This window comes from Phaenicophaeus curvirostris, chromosome 1 (genome assembly GCF_032191515.1).
Source record: "Phaenicophaeus curvirostris isolate KB17595 chromosome 1, BPBGC_Pcur_1.0, whole genome shotgun sequence".
NCBI lineage: Eukaryota > Metazoa > Chordata > Aves > Cuculiformes > Cuculidae > Phaenicophaeus > Phaenicophaeus curvirostris.
In genome coordinates, this window is record NC_091392.1 from 139,953,419 (window position 1) to 139,967,041 (window position 13,623).

Below are 13,623 nucleotides of genomic sequence, written 5' to 3' on the forward strand. Positions count from 1 at the left end.
GGCAAATGTTTGTGTAATATTTGCATATACTATCAGATCTGTTGAACCCCAAAGGGTCTGGTTGCATAGAAGTAAGTCACAGTGGGTTTTTCCGTTGCATTCAGTGTAATTGCTGTTGTGTTAAGCTGCTGCTCCATGTCAAACAATGGACGAGATTCTTGGTGATTGTAAGCTGTTCCTTAGAGAGTCCTCATTTGAAAAAGAACGACAAACCCTGGATTACTGGCTACACAGTAATTCTGTTTGGTATTTGTATTTCAGAATCACAACCACTGCAGCTTGTATGATGGACTTGAGAAGATACCCATTAGATGAACAGAACTGTACTCTGGAAATAGAAAGCTGTATGTACATAAGAAAATCCATGTAAAACCTAGTTCAGATGTGGGGGGGTTTGCTTCTATAGAATTGTGTAATATTTATACTGGTGTTACACTGGTGTCTGCAAACGCTATGTGAGTCATGTAATTATCACTCTTCAGATTTTTTTGTTTGTATCCTTGTTTATTTGACTTTAAAAAAAATATAAGGGGTCATCCATTTCTAGATGGATGGAGGCATCCTAGAAAAACACATTTAGTATAGAATGAAGCCACTGACAGTGACCAGATGCTAACCTTCAACATAAAAGAACGAATGTTCATATTTTAATCGGATTCCTTCTCAACAGACTAAACACTTTGATATCATTTTCTTTCAGTATACTTTATTATTCATGGATAGTCTTGCTGCAGGACCCAACCTGGGCTTTCAGATCGGCCCCGTTTATAATTTGCGGTTGTGTTCTACACAGAACCACCTCCTTTCTTCCTCCTAATCATGTCCTAGAATTGCAATATTGAGAGGTACATATGTACTTCAGGACTTCCTGCTCCATTTCTGTTTCTTCCTGGAGACTGTGGGCCACATATAGAAAATAGTAGTATATGCTCTTTATTCAACTGTGGTTTTCCACTACAGAAGCTAACAGAAATGGTGCAACTCATTCTTCAGTGTGTGTGGAAAAGATCTGCCCCAGTTATGTTTGTCTGCCTTCATTAAATGATCCACCTCTTTCTGGTGATTATCAGCATAAATATAAACTTGGTTTCAGTGCTAAATACGTTTGATGTCTTAAATCATGCTAATCTGAAATTTTGCAGATTATTGGGTAGCATTTTCTGTCTCGATGGGGCCATTAATCCTTTTGTGAAATTTGTGGGAGTGATGCCTAAAAAAGAAAGAAAACAGAGTCTTAAATTCCTTTGCAGACTGTTAAGGCACAGCTCTTCGGGACACCTTCCCACAGACATACTGAACAAAATAACATACACCACTCCAGCTGTTCTGACTCTTTCCATTGTCTCAAATGGCAAACTGCATGTACTGTGGCTGAAGCTACAGAGTCTGCTGCTATTTCCAACTTACTCTTCTGCTTTGCTTACAGATGGCTACACGACTGATGACATAGAGTTCTACTGGAGAGGTGGAGATAATGCAGTCACTGGTGTGGAAAGGATTGAGCTTCCTCAGTTCTCCATTGTGGAATATAGACTGGTGTCAAAGAATGTTGTCTTTGCCACAGGCAAGTATTGTTGTTTGGCTATTCAGTGTTTAGTTAACTTGTGTATGCCAATTACTGTTTTATGAATCATAACTATATATAGTCTTAGCACTGTATTGTGTGTTTGACTAAAAAATTACTTACTTGGTAAAGCCTGGAGGTAGGAGTCCATGAAATAGCATTTCTTGTTTATTTTGTGTCTGTGAGTGGTACTTAATCAAGCACTCAGATATCTATGTTCTAAATAAATATGAAATAATTCACCTCTGAAACATCAATTTAAATGTAGCCTACAGGTTTATTGATCATAAGTATTTTGGCATACTAGGTCAAAAAGCCACCATTTTTATGAACTTCTCCCAACAGCTTTTCAGTGCATGTTTGTTTTGTTCTTGTTTAGTGAATGTAATGCCTTTTATATCTTGATTTGCACTGATGGGTATGTACTACTGTCTACATAACCAATGCTTTTATTATCATTGTTAAGATGCTAAAATTAAATCTGTATGCTTCCTCCTTGTTTCCTTGAAGATGTAATAGAAGTTATAGGTAACTCACAGCACTGGATGTCTTCAGGTGACAAAGCACAGCGTTGATTTACGTGTATAACATTAGACACCAGCATAAGAAAATGTTATGTATGACAAGATCAAAGCAATATATAAGGCCATTAGCACCAGGACACTATTTGGGACCTCCAGATTTTCAGTGCTTTTCAGACCACAGGAGTGTGCTGTTCCATCTGTCCCAGTGCAGCAGAACAAATGAAGCACAGCTTTATCATGTTTGTAAGCATCACTTCACCCACACTTCGGACACAGCATCTGTTTCAAAGTACACAGAAACACAAGTTGTATTTCAGAACTAAAAGTAAATATGGCTGGGATTTAAATTAATATGAGAGTGTTTGCCAAATGCTGCTGTTCTTGTTTATCATTGTGAATGGAAGGTTTTGGTTTTTTTATGGAGAAACAGCTTTAATCCTCTATCACTCCATTCTGTGGCTGGTATTATCTTTGGCAGTCAGGGCTTGCCTACCCCTCCACAGGACTGGATATGCTTTTGTAGGATGGCTATTTCAGTCAAAATTGAGAATATAGAGAACTTTTTGGGGAAGTTTTTATGACAGTCCGAAGTCACCTTTTAGTTAAGTATTACATATTTCAGTAAAAGCATGATTTAGTAATTTAGAGACGAGATGTTAAATTCAGGAAAAAAAGAAATCCAAAGAGCTGTGGGACAAATATGAGATAGAATGAAAGCCACAAATAGACATTCATATGACTGACCAAATTTTCAGAATCATAACAGTTCTTTCAAATAAAGTTGTGGAAAGAGTAAAAAAGTCTCATGCTTCAGGGTTTAAGACAGCTTGACGTCAGGGAGTAGGATGAGACAAGACACAGTGAACAAATTACTCTGTGTTTCTTGTACCGTTTCCTGACGCATTTAAATTTTATCACTGATGAAGACACGATACTTAATTTACTGTTATTTTGGTTCAGGTCATTATGAAAATGCTTGATCAATTGCAAATTTCTGTGACAAGTATTTCCATGCAGGGGAAACATCACATTTGTTTCTCAAAGCTGCGTATTTATTTCTAAATCTGAAGCATGCTAATGAATCTGACAGATGAAGTCAGCACACACTTTTCAAATTTCTTCTCAAGACCTAACTTTCTTATGGTCTTAGTAATTAGGACCAGTTTCTACATTTTTGTGGAAAATAGGTTAGGCATGCTTTTTTGTTTTGGCTTTGAGGTTATTGAAGTCTCAAGGGAAGATATTAGTTCTTTGAGCGTAATATCTCAGTGAACATTTCAGAGATTACTGTACTAGTGTGCTTTGATTTTATAAAACTAAAAGAAGGCTTCAAGTCATGCCATAAACAGCTTTTGGAGTAGTTATTTCTCCAATTCTTCATGAGAAACAGTGCTGTATAATCTTGTGTAACATATGCAAATGGAAAAATCTGTTCCCATAGTTACTACTGAAAAGCAATGGTAATCATGAGAAGAATCCTATAGGTAATGACAGAAAGCTTTGTGGGGTTGAAGAACACTGAAGGAACTCTGTGTATGTTTAAGCATGGCATTGGAGTTAAAATTATCTTGCCAAATTAGAAAAATCATTCTGAAAAAAACCATAAAAGTCAGTATGGACAAGTGCAAAATGCAACATCTCTATAAGTAATTACGTCTATGCACATTCAGGATAGGGAATACCAGGTCAGGCCAGAGTTCTGTATGTAGAAATCTAGGGGGAAAAAAGACTAAGCCACCTTCTGTAAGGAGTCTTACTTGCACTGCTAAGGACTGAGCTTGTATTGGTGGTCATTGGTAGCGCTCTTCAGTTGTGGAGTAATAGAAGAGGGTCTATTGAAAACTAGTGAGTATGAGTGGAAGCCTGGAAAATGGAATACCTGAGATTACTAGGGAAACAGATATGATTGTGCATTTTAAGAAAAGAGAACACTTGGTGGGAATGAAATAAAGTCTTCAAGTGTCTGGAAGGTTTCTGCAAAGACATGGGCAATAGCCTGTTCATTTTATTCATGATGGAAAGAGGAGAAAGTAGTATTTAGATTGCTATACAGAAGAAAAATGTGGTTTGATTATCTACCTAACACCAACTGAAGGCCATGTAGGTTACCATAGGACATCTAAAATGGCACTGGATAACTATGTGTCAGTAACTTAATTAAGCCCATAGTCAAATGATATCAAAATCATGCTGTCATTGGAACTTAAAGAACTATTAAACTTTTGAACACCTCTGTTCTGTCAAGTGAATAGCTCTTGGGACGCTATTCAGTTGCCTAAACATGTATCTGGTGCATCTTGAGATGCTGCAGAGCATTCTGCTTAGCAGTTAGGCTCCTGTCCTGGGGTCTTACAGTCTTGTGTTCTATGTGACAATCTAGTATTTGAGTCTTAATTACTTGACTAGTATTAAGTTCTACTCTTCAGTAGCCTAATGCAACTCAAATGGCAATAGATACCTTTGTATAGACAATTAAATCACTCCCTTAGAATCATCTCCATGGTTTTCACTGAGGGCTTATGCACCGTCCATGTGTAAATATCTGCATGTGTAAAATTTATCCCCTAGCCCTGTGCTGAATTGACACCTAAATATTTGTTATCCAGAAATCCTAAGAAACTGAACAGTAATGGGGTTAGGTAAAACACCACCTAAAATCTTCAAAGTATATAGCAGTCAGAGCCAGATTAGCAAAGTGTTGGTAAGTGAATGGTAGTCTTAACAGATCTGAAAATTTAATTATTTGCTGTATTCTGAAAAAATTAATCTGTAAAGTACATATCCAATTAGCCAAAGAACCTTCCCAGAAGAACAGATTAAAATAAGTTTTCTGTAACTGACTAACTCTGTTATCTTGCTTCATACTTGGATAAAACAGCAAGAGACTAATTTAGCTTTGGAGCCAGATACTTCAGCTTGCTAGCTTTTAATAAAATTGAAACAGAAACAAGTAGTTAATTTTTACCAAGTGCTCAAATTTATGAGAGAGGAATATTTTGAGCTCAGTTATTGATTAAGTATTTGTTCTCTTGCCTGCATTCTCAGTAATTATTTCTGTAGTAATAAAATTAGCCCATAGATACCAACATGTTATATGAGATGGGAGGAAGGGTAACAAATCTAGTCCCTGAACAGCAACACTGTTCTTTAGGCAAAAAACCAAATTGTGATGGAATGTTAACAACTAGAATTTCCTGGTAATTAATCTCTAAATGCACTAAACCCTAATTGACAAATAATTATCCAGGCATAATCAGGCAAGTAGCAGTGTTATTGTTGAGCTCACCAAGAAATCTGTTTTTATTAAATAAATTACATAAGATGATTCTTTCTTAGAAAAGTCGAGTTTTGGGTTTACAATCTTTCTTCCGTGCATGTTAGGACCCATCCTTTGCACTGAGCTTTAGACATCCAGACAAAGAGGTGTGAATAAGTAAGAGAAATAATGGATGTTCCTTCTTTTAATTCTGTTTCTTCCAGAGATTTTTGTGGTGTATTTGCTACAGTTGAACTATTATAGCAGAGATGGCAGGCTGGAGGCAGGGCCAGTAAGTCATTGTTGAAGGCATAAAAGCAGTACAGGTGAAAGTAATACAACTTGTAGTCTCAGGGAGAGCTACCTAAAGAAGAACTCTGGCTGCATAGTGTGAAAAATCCAATGCTAGCAGTTATGTTTAAATTTCAACCTGAACTACACAAAAATCAAATTATTCTGAAATTTGCTTAGATCTGGACTTCTCAATAAAATTTGAACTTGGAAAAGCACCACCAAACAGATGACCTTCTATTTATCTCTATGAAACTAAGCAATGTGTCAGCTCCAGTAAGTAGCCATGATGCCAGCAAGACTTTTGGTTAGATTTCTCAGGAGCCACAGACCCTCAAAACCTACCCTGAGATTTGCAGGGCTTGGATTCATCTTGCTTCAGTTTAAGGTGAATATAATTTCAGTATCTCCATATGAACTAGGTGTCTTAGTTGATGGGAATGTAGTCAATACAGACATTGAAGTCTGGAGACAAATTCAGTACACCAATAGGAGTCTGTTTTAGGAAGTGGACAGTTCTCTAGGTTTCATTTACTTGGATCTACTAGAGGAACTGCTTCTCCTGTAAATGTAGTCCGTGCTTTGATTTCTAGCTCATGTGTATGCAAATCAAGTGAGTTGCTTCATTAAGTGCTATTTGAGGTGGCCTTCTCAGTCTCCAGCTGCTGATCAAAAAGACGTAGGTGTTATGTCATATCCACCAGCTGCATACTGATGGCTGAGATGTCAGAGGGCATCTCAAATGGAACAGTGCACCTTCTGGTTCACTACTGAATCTCTATTGCAGTCTAGCTGCAACCCTAGAACAGGAAGGTAGACAACACTGACATTCCTGGCCCTAGGTATTGTTCTCAGGTTTCTAACTTCTCACTTCAGGACCAAGAAATTAGTGATTGAAACAACTTCGTGTTGATGTCCCTGGCCTAACACATCTGTCTGTAAAGTCCACCTTTAAGGCCAGGTCCCTCTAGTTTCAATAATTACCTTATCTCATTAGATGGAAATGATGATGGATGATGGTTACAGGTGGAGCAGCCAAGAGAAATGTCTAAAGTTTGCTGTTAAATTGTTTTGCAGTTCAGGATTTCATTACCGAACATTACTGACATACAAGATCCATTGCTTCTCTCTACTGTCAACACGGACTTCTTCCACTCACACCATTTTCCTTGCTTGATATATAATAAAATGCTCTCTGTCTTCTTTCTCTGAGGTTCCCCAATATGCCTGAGGTCATTGGCACTGGAGCAGCCTAATAACAGGCTTTGACTCAGTGATCCTGTTCCACTGAATATTCTTAAATGAAACCTTAAGGCTATTTATCAAAGAATCATTTTTTTTATGGGAGGCTTTCCAGTCATCACCTCTATCAATGATATTCTACAGACACTTAGACACAGACAGGACCTCTGGAAAGGAAGAGATCTATAGAGAATCCATCATGTAGGTGGTGTATAATAATGGCGTATAATGTGAGATAATTCTCCACAACAGAGCTTTATCAAGACTTTTGCCTGATGCATTACTCGTTGCGGAAAGGTGATCGGGTCCACTAAATTTTTAATGTATTTATTTCATGATGGCAGGGTATGCCATTTTAGTTATGTAGTCTACAGACACAAGGCTGTAGAAACTCTTTCATAAGAAGCTCAATGAAAAAAATTAAGCTTTGTCTGCAAAATAGCAGGCCTAATTTTAAAGATAAAATTTGTCTTTTGAAATGAAACATTGTTTGTTGGAAAATAAAGATGTAAAGCAAGCCAAGGTCTAAATGGTTCTTTGCTGAAAATTATGTTGACTGCTTTAGACAGCAACTTGGTCTGCTTTTCATGATGAGGTAAATTCTTCTTTCTTTACCAATGTTCTTCTGTTGGTGAAACTAGGTGAAACATCAGGGGGAAAAACTATTACTGATCGAGCTAATCACAGTAACCAAATACAAGTACCAGATTTTTCTTTTTGCAGTGATAGTTCTTCTGAGATTCTTTGATAAAACAGTTAAGGATAGTTGCATAAAGTTTGACACTCCTTGGATGCTTCTGCTGTCTGGAAATGGTGTAGCATTTGTCTGTCATATGACTCAAAGTACATCTATCTATCTATCTATCAGGAATGCATTCCATATGAGGAACAAAGCGAAATCTACAGTTTTCTAATCCTTCTTTGACTTTCTGTCTTGGGAAATCCATCATTCTTGTGTATATGGGCAAATGTAATTTCTCATGCTCGTGTGCAAACATAGGAACATAAGTTAAAGGGAAGTTTGTAATTTTTAATTTTTTTCCTAGATGTAACCTTTCATTTCTTGCATGTATTTGTATTAGAAAGGGTGGGATGTGATCTAATATCTGTTTGGGTCCTTGTTATGTTCAGAAATGGTTTTTAGGATGTTGACTACAACTAGAGCTTTTAGATGAGCTATTAGAAGTATCTTCTCTAAAGCTATTAATGTAAACACTGAAATCATGGAGCTAATGTGTGAATGATTACCACCTTTTTCTTGTACAGCTGCACTCAGATTTAATCTTTGCATTTGGTGGAAGAAGTGACGATTCTTTTAACTGTTTCAGATTTCTAAATATATTAAATATCTTCAGCAAGATAAACACCAATTTTGAAACACACCAGTTTGAAGTTAATTGAATAAGATGTTTTGTCTGAAACACTGTAATTCAGGTTATTAATTTTTCTCATTATTTATTTGCTCCATTGTAACAATTTGTGAATCCTATATATAAATATAGTGTATATATACACATACATATAAAATTGTCTTTTCTTTTGCTCAAAATATTTTTGGAAGAAAAATTCTGTCTGACTCTAACTGATATTGGAGGTCTTTGGATCTGATTGGAAGGCTTCTCCTCACTGGGATTCATTGCAATTTCTTTTTCAGACCACAGGTAGCATGTTTCTCAGAGTTCAGTTGTAATTAAGAAGTGCCATCCCATGAACAGCTCCTCCATGTATATGCAAAACCATGCACATTGCTGGTCTTCTCAATATAAATACTCTACATAAAAATGTGTATTTGGATAAGCATTTCACATGGAGACCTAAGCATCTGGTTTTATAAAATAAACGGTGCTCACCCATCTGTTCAATAATCTACAATAACTTACTTTCTCTTTTCTTCCCAAATACAAATTGCTTCTATATCACTATATTCACTGCAAGATGTCTTTTTAATACCAACCAGTAACACAGTGAAGGTGTTTTCCCTACTGTTCTGCAGATGTCATACTACCCCATAAAACGTGCATGCTTTAGTTTGTACAGAAACTGAGGACAAGTATATACAAGTGTCTTTTCTTCAGTATAAGTAACACTCTTTTCTCCTCCCTTTCCTCAGGTGCCTATCCAAGACTCTCACTGAGCTTCAGGTTAAAGAGAAATATTGGATACTTTATTCTTCAAACCTACATGCCCTCCATACTGATTACCATTTTATCATGGGTGTCATTCTGGATCAATTATGATGCATCAGCAGCCAGAGTTGCCCTTGGTATGTGTGATGAATGAGTGGGACATTAAAATGTCAGACTGAACGTAGCCTTCAGAGGTTGTTAAAGACTGCAACGTGATGTCAGTGTTTTGATATTCCAAAATAATTTGCGTCAAAATCATGTCATCCAATATTGCCTCAAAAATGATGTTTTCCCCTTCTGCAAGAATGTAGCTATCACTAAATCTCTGACATGAGTTGCTCATACGGGTCCCAGGCTTATTCTCATCAAAGTTAATGTTGTTGTCAGTAACTTCAGTGAGTGAACCAGCTCCAGAATTGTATTCCAAGGGCTTGAGCGTGGGCTTTTAGTCCAGCTCAGTGTGGGAAGGCAAGTGTGGCTTCAAGCCTTCTTCTGAGGTCCTGAGTGCTTTAACTGACAGTGGCAGAAAGAGACCTCAAGAACCATGTGGTGGTTCAGACTGCAGGAGCATGTCAATTATAAAACATGACATCCCACCTAACCCGCAAAATGTACGGTATACCTCATGGCAGAAAAACAGAAGTGTAGTCAGGGAAAGCTACAGACAAGGAAGTTTAAATGAATCCATAAATCCTTATGACTACTGCTGCCTCTTATCCCAGATCCTGTCTTCAACCCTGTGCTTCCCAATAGCACATGCCTTCCTACCCGAAAATTAACACTAAGCTTATGCAGTATAGCTTCCTGCTATACTCTCTTCTCTTCTTAAAATAGGAACATATTCCCTAGTTCCCTTATTTTTCTGATATGTACCAAAGCAAACTGGGACTCCAACTCATGTCTGTATGATTCCCCATCTCTGTATCCTGTACTTCCCCAAGTCCTACATACCAAATCACACTGGGCAGCTGCAGCTATACATTTATGCAGTATTATATTATGTCCTAGCACCTGAACTTGAGTAACTGAAGATGTTGTAGATTACCTGCAGTTACTGTACAGTAATCCTGCAGGTACTGTGGATTAGCTGGTCTGTATAGGCATGACACTCAGCATTACCATTGAGCATGTAGTGAATGTTCAGCAGGTTGCAGATAAGTAGTAGCTGAATGGGAGGTGGAACATGGAGTCTAAACAGCTGCGATGCATTCAGAAATGAAGTATTAGATACCAAAGATCCACCTTGGAGACATTATGATTGAGTTAAGGGAATGCTTCAAACACATCAGTCATCACCTAGATTTTACATGCCTGGCCATGTCTGCAGAGGACAGGTATTTAGAAGTTAGCAAAGCCAGTGACATTCCACACTCTTATATAATGGTTTTGTGCAGGCTTCCCTTCTTAAGGAAAAAAGGGCTATCTCATGTAGACTATTTCTGTGTAGCAGAAGTTCATCAAATACTGCACTGTGATAACACAAGAATTGGAACAAAAATCAGGGAGTACATTGAAGGCCTGCTAAGTATTTCTCGGAGGAAGACCTAAGCTTTGGTAAGAATCTGTGGGATGCTAATGAGATGCCAAGAGTGTGGTAAAAGGAATCTGTGGGATTTCTGGTATTACAAGAAAGAATTGTATCTAAGGTAGTTCTTGAGGGAAGCAGCAACAAGTAAACCTACAAGGAAAGAAGCTAATTCAGGCTAGTGATATCCCTTGGACTGCAAATGTGTTTGCTGCAGTCTTCTACCCTGCTCTCCGCTTTTCCTTATGCTCACATGGGGGTTTTCTAGAGGCTTTGTTGAATTTTCTTTAGGTAAAAATAATATGTCAGCCCTACTCATTTTACTGCAGAGCTGACTGAGTTATACCCAGTGCAATTTTTGAATAAGCTTAGCTTGTGTGTCCTCTGTATTTCCTTCTGTGAAACATCTGACATGAACACACATTTGTTCCACACTTTAGAGGAAAGGCACTGAAATCCGCATGATGCTGACCTCTCAGATATACAAAATATCTGTTACTGAACCTCATAGGCTACTACTACACTTCCCTGGTTTAACACTGTTTACACCAACAGTTTGATTTTGAATTATATTGTCTGTTATTTCTGTCACTTCGGGTAAAAAAAGCTGTGTTTTGTAGTATGGCAGCAACTTTATTTCATCTTTTATTTTTGTACTGCCTGCATTTTAGTGACTACTTACAAACTGATGTTATAATTATAGAATTATATTAATTTTATTAATGGAGGAGACAGCTTGCCTCCTTTATGAGCGTAGACTTATTCAAAAAAATCTGTGTTTTCAGGAACCTGTGATTTGCGATTCCCATAAAATTCCCAGCAGAGATACAGATCCTGCAGTTTTTTGGGAATTCAAGTAGATGGACAATAAATTTGCTTTTCTTACCAGCTTTGTAAAACAGTGTTCTGTAATATATTTTCAGGTGCTATGTCCATCCATTGGTAAATAGATGAGAGTTTGAGGTGCTGAGGGGCATAGTTTAATGATTGATAGGAATGGTTGGACTTGATGATCCAGTGCGTCTTTTCTAACCTGGTGATTCTATGATTCTGTGATTCTATGGTTTGACATATCGTACAGATTTTGCAGGTACTTTATTAGTATCCAGTCGATCACTATAGAAATGCTGCTCTCCCTCCTTTGCTTTTTCTTTCCATGAATAGCTGTCTGCCTTTAACAGCTCATCTTATATCTTTCTATGTAAAAATTCAACTACTGCTCCAAAGTAGTAGTTTCAAATCCCTCTTCTATATTGCCCTTTCCTGAAATAAATGTCTAAAATAGATGGAATGAACTACTCTAGAAAGGTGCCTGTTTCTCTCCATCTACTTCCTGGGGTGGGGGGAGGGGAGGCCCTACAGGACTGACACCAACCAGCTGCTTAAGTCCTAGTTAAAACTGAGTGAGGGGAATCGTTCACCATCTCTGTGAATACTCTGCCTTAATATTTGCACATGGTTTTATCTGTCCAGACCTCTAATTAGTTTTGTTACTTTTAAAAAGCTTCTCTCCATTGTGCTGAGAAGCACTGTGCTGGAAGAGCACACCTTTTAACTATTTGCATTCCTGTCAAATGAGTTTGGGGTTCATGGTAGACATCCTCAGTATAGCTACAGTGGCTTCCATGAAGCTACGTCAACTCATGGCAGTGGTGCCAGGCCTGGTGCTCCCCCTGATTATAAATGAAGCAGAATAATTGCATCAAGCTTAAATTTTGCTTTCATTTGTAGTGATGTCACCTGCAATATATCTTTCACAAACTTTAAGCTTCTTCACACTGACAAGGCAAGTTTTCCAAAAAGAAAAATAAAATTGAAGCATAATATGCCTGGAGTTGTAAAAGATGTGTTGTTTTTTTTTTCCTTTGTGCAGGAATCACAACTGTGCTGACTATGACAACAATCAACACTCATCTGAGAGAAACTTTGCCTAAAATTCCCTATGTTAAAGCCATTGACATGTATCTCATGGGCTGCTTTGTATTTGTCTTCTTGGCCTTACTTGAATACGCCTTTGTCAACTACATTTTCTTCGGAAAAGGCCCTCAAAGGCAGAAGAAACTTGCAGAAAAAACAGCAAAATCAAACAATGATCGCTCAAAATTTGAAGGCAACCGGGTAAGAATATTTAATCTAAATGTAGTCTTTCTTCTCTTTTATTACCAAAACTAACACTATGAAATAAACAAAAATAGCTTGTGTAAAAACATCACCAACCACATCTTCTTTTGTGGACAAACTTTTGACGTTATTATATTCAAGAACCTACATAGAAGAATATATTTAGGCATACAGCTATCGAAATGAGTATGATCTATGCGTCAAGTAACTGTAAGAAGAAGAAAACAATGGGAGTACAGCTAGCTTGAAAATAAAGGTTCAGATCTACAAATACATTTATTTGACTATATCAAATGTAATTTAACTGTGATTTTTTTTAAATACCTGCGTAAGGGAATCCAGGATCCAAACACACTTTTTCTCACTTTAGTTAGAGCAGACACATTTAGAATGGGAGAAAACAGATGAAGGCTTATTTCTGCCATTCAAATTAATTGGCCAGCATTTCTGAACCTCTGCATGTGGCATCATCATCTGCTGCTGTTTAGGACTAGCAGAAAATTATGATTCCTAGAGAAACTTTCAGACTGATTTCTGATGCACAGTATTGGCATGGTCTGTGCTGATAATGCTCCAGCCTGTTTCCTTGCCTGGAGTGTTATTTCATCGAATGAATACCCCCTTTCTTTTTTTCTCCTTTTGAAGAAAAATTCAAGGTATTGAATGCTATATGATGTTAGGAACCCATGTCAGTTTTAATAGAACATCATTTTTCAGCTAAACGTGCCCAGTGAGGCTTTTTCATTCAGTTTAATTAAGTAAAACTGTTTTTTCTATCAGCTATACATTAGAGCAGTTCACAGTGGCAAAAATACTACCTGTTTATCATAGAAGTAATTTCAATCTGTATTTTTTATATAAATGATTCTGTGTGCTACAGTAAACGTAATGCAGCACTAAACCTAGTTATCAACAGTTATATGTGTGAAATGATCTTTGAACCAATACGCTAATTTTTGTCCAGTATATTATGA

At 37.3% G+C, this 13,623-nt stretch overlaps 1 protein-coding gene across 2 annotated transcripts in view; it reads left to right on the forward strand.

Annotated features, from left to right (window-relative positions):
• GABRB3 (gamma-aminobutyric acid type A receptor subunit beta3) overlaps positions 1 to 13,623 on the forward strand; it is a 193,053-nt gene that overhangs the window by 166,023 nt on the left and 13,407 nt on the right. For both annotated transcript variants that reach the window (XM_069876090.1, XM_069876099.1), the window contains 4 exons: positions 262 to 344; positions 1,427 to 1,564; positions 8,988 to 9,140; positions 12,402 to 12,646. In XM_069876090.1, coding sequence (XP_069732191.1) covers positions 262 to 344; positions 1,427 to 1,564; positions 8,988 to 9,140; positions 12,402 to 12,646 — 619 coding nt within the window. The remainder of the gene's footprint in view (positions 1 to 261; positions 345 to 1,426; positions 1,565 to 8,987; positions 9,141 to 12,401; positions 12,647 to 13,623) is intronic.